General features: G+C 40.5%; 1 protein-coding gene across 1 annotated transcript; it reads left to right on the forward strand.

Annotated features, from left to right (window-relative positions):
- Positions 1-347: 347 nt before the first annotated feature.
- PEX13 (peroxisomal biogenesis factor 13) lies at positions 348-4575 on the forward strand. Its single transcript, XM_035896984.1, is given in 6 exon segments — positions 348-353; positions 537-697; positions 1984-2262; positions 2264-2649; positions 3081-3206; positions 3723-4575. Coding segments are annotated over 6 exon segments (1254 nt in total). The 3' UTR covers positions 4019-4575.
- The last annotated feature ends 4696 nt before the right edge of the window (positions 4576-9271 follow it).

Below are 9271 nucleotides of genomic sequence, written 5' to 3' on the forward strand. Positions count from 1 at the left end.
CTCGAGGGGTTTTGTCGGTCTGGGTGGCCCCGGGGGGTGGGTTACCAGCTGGGGTGCTTTGGGGCCGTTTGCCCTGCTTTGTTGAGAGGTTGTGTGCCGGGTGGGGAGGGGTCTCCGGCGGATTCCCCTTCTCCGTGGGGAGGGGGAGCGAGAAGCCCCTGAAAGGTCTCAAACCCTACTCGTGTCTGTAGAAAGCTGCGTGTTTAATGTGAAGGTAGAGCCGTACGTGTTGCCACGAGCGGGCAAAGTGCGGGTGTCCCTTCCTGGGGATTTTGTAGCTGTGTAAGCGTTCGTGCCGCTGTAGGAATGGAGAAGCAGCGTGGTGTTGTCCCCAGGAACTGGAAAAGATGGATGTGCGTGTCCATCGCTGACGTGTTCACCTGGGAATCTCGAGTTTTTCCAGAAAATCCAACCTGCTCACGTGGAAGGATGTTGTGCGGAAAGTGTAAAACCCTTCCTTTTTATCAGACATGAAGGAAAGCTCGGTGGCTGAAGATCGATCTTGTTTTTCACTTGGTGCTAGCGATTACAATTAGAGAGAGCTGGAACTGGGCAAAAGGTTAGCTCAAGACTTAACACTCAAGAGAAACTTTTCAGCTTTCACTGCCAGCTGGAGCTTCCTGAGCAACAAATTTGATGTTAATGTTTCTTGGTGGGCTTATCTAGCTCATTGCAAATTGATTCAAGCAGCTTTAAAGTGAGTCCTAAGTTGACTGTTGGGGAGGGGGCTGTAGTGTGACCTAATAAGTTACAGTACCTCTGTTTTCTGTGATAATTTATTTTTGCTTCTGTTTTTAACTGCTAAGAGAGTTAAAGTCTATGATGGAAAAAACAAGCAGTGTTATCTTTTATATAAGATATAAATATTATTGTTCGCTGTGGAAACCTGTAAGTTTTGCTGAGAGGAAGTTGTTCCCTACCCTATACAGAAACAGTAAAGCAAGCACGTTTCCCATTGAAAGCAGTGCAGAAAGAAGCAGCTCTGTAGCAATTCAAACTTGGCTTTTCTTCTGTTTTGTCGGTTGTTTTTTTTACTGTGAATTTAATGGACTACAGAAGTGGGAAGTCATGGGATGAGGCATTAAACATGGGAAATGACCAAAATATTTGACTTTTAGGATGATGATGTGTGATTAACTTTTTAATGAAACAGCAAATGTTGGACAGCTGCTTGAAGGAATTCAAATCCCAGTCTAGTACTTGTAGAGTCTTATTAAGAAGGGTATAGGTAAAATGACTTAAACTTATGGGCATACAGAGGAATAAATTTTACTAAATTACAAACAAGTAATTGGTTCATAATACCTCTTTCTGCCAACAGTTAACAGTAATAGATTCAATACCTTGACATGCTACATAAAGGTAATTAGATAGTTTGGGTAGAAGGGGAAATTCAGGCACCCAAAGCCCTTGAACATGTTGTTGTGTAATTACTTGGATTCTCAGTTAGGTCACACCACCCTCTACTCAAAGTGTGGATTCACAGGAGCTCTCAAACTTCCTGCTGTATCATTGGCTCATTGTATCGAAGGGGTGAGAACAAGTATTGCAAATAAAGCTTTCAGACTGCAAAGTTCATAAGTATTCTTGGTAGTGCACGAGTGGCTTTTGTGTGGAGAAAAATGACCTAGGTGTTACAGCATCAGATTTGATGGATCAAGATGTAGCATTTCATGCTTTCTTAGTCAACACAATAAACAGGCAGAAAGTTTTTCCATGTGTACATGTCAGATATGCTGCGGTTCCACATTTACACGGAATATCTCATTATGGGTTTTTTTCCCCCAAAAGACCTGTATTTCCTGACTAGAATTTTTACTTCCCACAAACGTTGTGCAACATAGTGAGCATTTGTCTACCAGGTTCCCTATCCTAGCACTACTGAAATGCATTATTGTATTTCTATAGTTAACTGAGAACTCCAAAGAAATGAAAATATACATTTACTTTGAGTACTGATCTTACTTGTCTGAATTTGTTTAGGTCTGCCGACTTGGGTGACAATCTGCTGACCAGGCCTGGACAACCCACGGTTGCACGAATACCTCCACCTATTTTGCCACGACCATCACAGCAAACGGGAAGCAGTAGCCTGAGCGCTTTCAGGCCAGCATATAGTAGTTCTTTTTCTCCAGGCTATGGTTCACATGGAACCTCTTTTTATGGAAGCTATAGTCCTTACAGTTACGGATATGGTGGTTTGGGTTATAACCGCTTTCGTACAGATGATATTCCTCCCAGCAGGTTTGTTCACCAGGCTGAAAAGTATCGTGCATGCATTTGCCTCAGTCAGCATGATGATGGATGCTACCTTTTCTGCTGTGTACAACAGTTTCAGAGCTGTGTTGGATGTAGCCAATCACTTCTCCCGCCTCAAAGTACACTTCACAAAGGTGTTTTCAGCTTTTGCCTTAGTGAGAACTATAAGATATCTCTACCAGCGTCTACAACGATTACTAGGTCTGCGGAAGAGCTGTGAGAATGAGGATTTGTGGGCTGAAAGCGAGGGGACAGTAGCTCGTGTTGGCCTTGAAGACAAAGCGGCTAACTCTGCAAAATCCTGGCCCATTTTCTTGTTCTTTGCTGTTATAATGGGAGGTCCCTATCTGATCTGGAAACTGCTTTCTACATACAGTGATGAAGAAACAGGTAAACATGATCTGCAGCATGAGAGAAGTGCAGCATATATTGTTTTGTTATCACGTGTATAGTGATTAATCTTATACTGTGGTAATAGGAGTTAATAGATACTGGGGTATAATACTGAATTTTAGGCATGTGATACAAGTAACAGCCTGTTGTTGGGTTAGGGTGACGTTTCATGGTAAGCTTTGTGTGATTCCAGAATCGTGTTTCACTTCTATTTCTGTTTCCTTTCTATTAGATGTGGCAGACTGGGGTGGAGGGAAGAGTACTGGTTGGATTTACTCAACAAATCGTGCTTTGTTTGTTACTTCTGTAAGCTCTCTATTGGGAAAGTTTTAGCTAGGTAGTTAAGGTGTTTTCTTCATTTTCCTTTAAAAAACCCCACCAAACTATAATTCAAAGCATATAAACTTTTAATTTCTTTTTGGAAACAGTATCTAGTAACTGGGCAAGTGGAGAAGATGATCATGTAGTTGGAAGAGCAGAATATGATTTCAGTGCACTCTCAGAAGAAGAAATTTCTTTCCGTGCTGGTGACATGCTAAGATTAGCACCCAAAGGTAAACTTCTAATTTTGTATTTATTTTCTAATCACGTGTGAAGTAAGTCATATTGTTAGAGTCTGAAAATGAAAACAAACAAACAAACAACCTTATTTGACCAAACTCTTCATCCACACTGATTTTTTTTTTTCTATAAGTTATTATTTGCATTGTAATAAAATTTACTGAGTAGTTTTGTTCAGCTTCCCTAAGATACAACACAGTCTAAACTTACTCAGGGAGTGCTTTGTGGTTACCTTTTCCTCACACCTTGAAGATCCCTGGGCATTTGCAGTGTGGTGGTGTCACTGATTTCAAAACAACTTGCACTTCACAGTACTTTTCGGCTCACCTCACCAGCACAAATCCTAGTAATTTCTCTTGCCAAGTAATTTGTGTTTGCCTTTTATCACAGAGTTATTTTCTCTGCATGATGAGCTGTTGTGCCACCTACCTTCTGATCTGTTTGTGCCTCAACTGCAATATACCTTGAATTGTTTCGTAACTTTAATGCATTTGCGTTTTCTTCTTCAGAACAACAACCCAAGATCCGTGGTTGGCTTTTGGCTAGTTATGATGGCCAAACAACAGGACTTGTGCCGGCTAATTACATCAAAATCCTGGGCAAAAGAAGAGGTAGGAAAACAGTGGACCTGGAAAGGATTACAGAGCAACGGCCAGCCTTTCCCAGCACATCTGCTAGAGGATCCACTGCTGCTGTGACTCTAGAGGAGCAGGAAGCTGCTTTTGATTCTGTTTTTGCTGGAAGTAATAAAGTTCCTGTTGCATCTGACTCCACTGTGGTCGGTGGAGAGAAACAGGAACTCTAATGCACTTTCATCAACAAAGCAACTGAACTGTGCTTTATTGATAAAACCTAAGGTTCGTTGAAAATCAGTATCGTAGTGGAACACTGATGGGTCTGTACCAGTTTTTGCTGCTACTGACTGGTGAAGGGATGGAGAAATGATTGCTCAAATTTTTAGTATTTATTTTTGACTCACCTAAGGCTCTACATTAGTGATTCTACCCAACCACCTGGCAGCAACTCTAAGGTCTTGAGACAAGGAGAATTCAGGTGTTTATAACAAAGCAAACAACAACAAAAAATAGGCACTGCTGGCTGATTCTTGTTAAGGAGGCAAACTGTTGGTGAAATCTGGAGACTAACATCCAGTCTTCAGTGGAATGTTGGCTTGACAAGAGGCCTCTTCAATAGATGTGCGAAGGGAGGATAGATTTCTGTAAGATGTCCTCCAAAACTGGACGCTGAGGTCCGTAACATAGTAATGGTGCATTCTTCCCCGTGGAAGGAGGGAGAATTGCCAGAGGTTTAGGTGACACAATTGAATCGTTAGAAGTTCTACGTAGAGCTTCTATCATAAAACAAAAAAAAAAAGGGACTTGCGAGAAAGGGGGGAGTTTACAAAGGAAGAGCAGTGAGGCCTCAGCAGTAGTTCTAACCAGTTCTCTTTTGTTTATTAAAAGTGTGTTAGAATAAAGGGTATCCTGCAGTCAGGTGCTTTCCAGTGCACTTATTGTTATTCCTTTCTGCGATAAACTAACTTTGCATCACTCCTCGCCATTTTGTGTTGTAGCCTATCAACCACCATCTGCATCTCAACTTATTTCTTTCTTTATTGGTCTTATATGAATGTCAAAATATCTATCCTGCCTTTTAGTGCAGTAGGAAAGCATTGGGTTGGGGAAAGTTTAACGTGATTCGAGTGGCAAAGAAAATGTAAAGTTTCTTCATTAATTTTCCCAGTTAGCTAAGGTCTTGGAGTTAGCTCTTTGTGCTACCTTTCGGGTGGTAAATTTTGCATCTGCCCATAAAATTTGAGAGCTCTGGTTTAGCGAAAGCCATAAAAACATTATGACTGTTCAAAGTATTTAGCGTTTGAGAATTCTGTATTGAAATACAATTTTGGGGTCTTTTTAATGAAGCAAAGATAATTCAAACCTTTTTCCTTGTAGTCTATATGTATAACATGTTGAGCTTCTGAAGGTGAGAGCAATGGATAAAATAACTAAAGCTTGTCTTAATGATTAAAATAGCTTTTTTATTTTAAAGGTTCTCAGAAGTATTAGTAAAAACAGGGCACGTGCCTTTGCTTAATTGATCCAGTAGTTTCAGTCTGACTGTTTCTACAGAGATCTTCAACACCCATTATGTGTTAGCAAAGCTTTCAGTATTTATACTTTAATTGCATTTGCTGGCCTTGAGTTCTTAGAATTCTGTTCACCACGCCAAAACTCTGACAAGCAAAATTGAAGTGAGCACAGTTTTATTGAGGTAGAGTGGCTGAAAAGACAGGTATTATGCTGGAACCTTGGATTTTAAAGTAATCTCTGAATGCCTGTTATTGGTAGTTAGAGCAAGAATTTAAGTAGTTGTGCTTAGGTACTGGGAGATGTTGCAAAGAATCGTTTTTACTAGATTGTTAGATCTTCAAGTGCAGAGGAGAAGCAAAGAGTAGTTAAAGGGCAAATGAGAAACTTGAAACTAGGTTTGCTAGGTTTAAAACAGAAGATGTTCCTGCGACATTTCCCTGTGTACCAGGGCATTGAAGAAAATTATCTATATTTGGAAATAAAATCTGTTGTTGAAATAAAAATAGCAAACAATCCTGAAATATAAAATACTTAGAAGAAAAAAAGGGGGGGAGGTATCGTGCACAGTTGTGCTTAGAGTATGTATTCATGGAGGGAATTAATATACTGTTGTGAGATTTAATTAATGGACTGTCAGCTTCTCTTGTGTCAGTGAAAGATTTCAATCACAGGAAGGGTCTTTTAAATAAATGAATAAATAAACCCCAAACTTTTTGTAGAGTATCCATTCAAGTAGACTTCTGTTTTCCTGTTCAGAACAAGTTGGGAAGACAGTACCATGATGTTTGTTGGAATCTTTGGATCTTAGTAATTTTTAGAAAGAGGAGTTTTAATTTCATTTTCAGGTCATGCTATTTTGAAAACTATTCTTTTAGTAGGAAGATAGGTTATTAATAACTTAACTGAGTTGTCTTTATAGTAGTTTGACTTAGTCTACCAATCGCTGACATAACTGTATCTGCTAAAACTTGACTAGCATTTTGATCCTTTCAATCTTGTGATTACTTTAATGAGAAAAGAAGGCTCTGAGGAAACAGTTATTTAACTCACAATTAATTGTACTGATTGCAGAAGGGTATTAAAATTCATTGAAGTAAAATATATACTGTGCTTTAAGATTTCGATCTTCTTTTTTAATGCACATACTGGCATCAGGAAAAATCGTGAGTCCTATAATTTCATTGTCTATGTTTCTGCCCACATGTCAGGCTACAGAAAAAACATCTTAAGTGAGCACTGATTGAAAAAGGGAGGCTGGTTGTCAGGCTGCTCAAGACTTGCACAACTTTAGAAAGGTGAGAAGACTAAAAGGAGCAGGTGTGGCTGCAGCAGGAGTACGTAAAAGCAATCGGAGAAGAGATGCTGTTGAAATATTGCTAAACTTATGCATTAGGCAATTGACTCTTAAGATCTGTGTACTAAATTACCTTTACGTTATTCTTTGAAACTATATCTATGCCTGCAGCAGACCTAGAAGTCCGTAACAGGCCTATGACATCTGTTTATCTAAGGCTTTAGTTTAATCTTACTTTAATCTCGTTGATACTGTTTAGTATACCAACCATTTTATGCTTGAATCCTATTTGAACTAATGACAGATGCCAGTTTTGACTGGTCCTCTGGGTGCTAGCAGTACATGAACGTGCACACAAAGCCTTGTTCAGGTTTCTGAATAATAAATTTAAAATACTCTCTGTCTGGTAGAATTTAATACAATTGTCCACTTCTTTCACACAGGTTCAGAAAAACTCCTTCTGTGGAAATAGATTGCATCTGAGCTAGTGAGATTGTTTTGATTTATTTGGCGATCTTGGTGAAATTGGTTAGTGAGGTAAATACAAAGAAAACACAGTTTCTTATAAATCTGATCTGTTCGTGGTGAAAATTTTCCAGAAGAGGTACAAACTCGGAAGCTAACACAGTGATTTTCTTGATGTGCTATAGCCATTGTGGAAACACTCTTGTCCACAACAGTAGCAAAACTGTACTTATTTTACAAAACATACATAACAGGAAAGTATATGGTTTTTAGCAGCTCCTTCCAGTTTTTTTTTATCTGTGCAGGTGTGGCCGTGTTTTGGATTTGGCCAATGTTCTTGGCCTGTAATGACAGGTAGTAATTGTGTGGGTCCACAGGTAGTAAATATACTTTTTGTTTTCCACCCTTGTGTCCTGGGACTGGTTCTTCTGGAGACTGATTTGAAGCAGGTTTGGGATCATCAATCTGCCCCCTGGGTTCTGTGGACATACCGAACCCAGCCTTTAAGCAGACGGATAATAATGTCCTTAGAACAAATGTGCTTGTGTAACCGGTTTAACATAGGCATGATGTCAATGAGAGGCACCCCTGGATCTCTTACCTACAGCTTTTAATGCTACTTTGAGATACTAAAGTTTCCTAAATTTCGCAGTAGTCACAAAACCATCGAGACTCGAGCAAACGACGTGGATTATTTATGTTGTCAAAGGGTATCTTTCCAGCTTTTAGGTTTTAGAAATGAAAATGCTTTAAATGCAAAAAGCTAGTTCCATTGCCTTTGAATTATTGCTAACTGAACAAGCATAGTCTCTAGGTTATGAGTAAAATTGGAGATACTGATTTTTTTTTTCTCAAATACTGATACTGGTATTTTTTTCTTATTAAAAAAATGAAAAGGGAGGGACTGAACTTCTGCCTAACAGCACAGGTTAATTCAAAAACCGTGTTGCCAGTTCTCTGACATACCATCAAGCTTGCATTCATACTGTAATAACTTAATGTCATAATAATATAGCACTATTGCAGCATTAGCTTATTCTACAGATTGCTGTGGGGCGGGATGAGATCAGGAGCGTTTTATACTTTAACTGAAACCTGAAGGAAGGTTTCATACTGTTTAAAGAATTCAAATTTCTTATACTTTTCTAGATTGGTGCGATACCTTTTTCTGAACTTTTCTGTGCTTTTTTTGTATTCTGTGTTCTCATTGTATTACTGCAGGGTTTAGGGGTGGGGTTTGGTTTTTTTGGAAGAAAATGGTTAATATCTGCATAGCCGCGATTATTGGAGTGATTCCTGCCAAAATAGCAAGGAGGAACAGAAGTGACACAGCATGATACAGTGGGGTGGGGGAGGATTCGTGTATGTTGCATGCAGGAAAAGGGAATCTGGGCTCATCCTTAGCAGGCACGGATGGCTTCCCGAGGGAAGTAATTTTAAAATGTTTGGGAAGATTTGATGGGGTAGCAGACCCGCAGTAGGAAACAAAGCAACAGTGGGTGAAGCAGCAGGATTGGGACCTTCTGTTTGCAGAATTACTTTGGTTTGCGGGGACCCTTGAATGGCTGCCCGTGGTCGGGCTGTTCTGTGGCATTCGCTCTAAGTGTTCTGTTACGGCTTTTATAGTTACAAACGTATCAAATATTTAGACTGGCTGAAAACCTGGGAAAAACCTAAATTAAGGCTCCTTATCTTTCGTCAGCATCTTTTCGTGGGTACAATGCAGTCTTTACCAGACTGTTTTAGCACCAATTCTTGCTTAATTAATTTGCTGAGCTTGTTTTCCTGAGACTGATTCTTATCTCTGATGCATTATTTTGACAGGTGATGAGAACTTCAAGTGTTAGGACTGCCCCGGGTTTTCCTTCACGTAACCGTTTTTGCACGTGGGATCGTAATTCTGGGGTTTTACTGGAAAAATGGCATCAGCGGCGTTATTCCCGTGGAATGCTGGGGTACAGCTCAAAAAGCCTGAGCGGCGCTGGATGGGTGTGCAGGCAGCAGAGGGGAAGGGTCGGTGTGACGTCGCACTGAGCTAGGGAGAGGTTGGCGTGACACTAGGTGTTGTCTTGAGCGCGAGGCGTGACGCCACGCGTGTGACTGAACGCGCCCCCACCCCAAGCCTCGATCAGCCGCGGCCAAAGCGCGGGCGGCGGCCGGGCTGCGTCCCTGGATCGTGACGACGCGGAGGCGCAGTCTGGCGTCACGG

The sequence above is a fragment of the Egretta garzetta genome, unplaced genomic scaffold (assembly GCF_000687185.1).
Source record: "Egretta garzetta isolate BGI_Z169 unplaced genomic scaffold, ASM68718v1 scaffold306, whole genome shotgun sequence".
Classification (NCBI taxonomy): domain Eukaryota; kingdom Metazoa; phylum Chordata; class Aves; order Pelecaniformes; family Ardeidae; genus Egretta; species Egretta garzetta.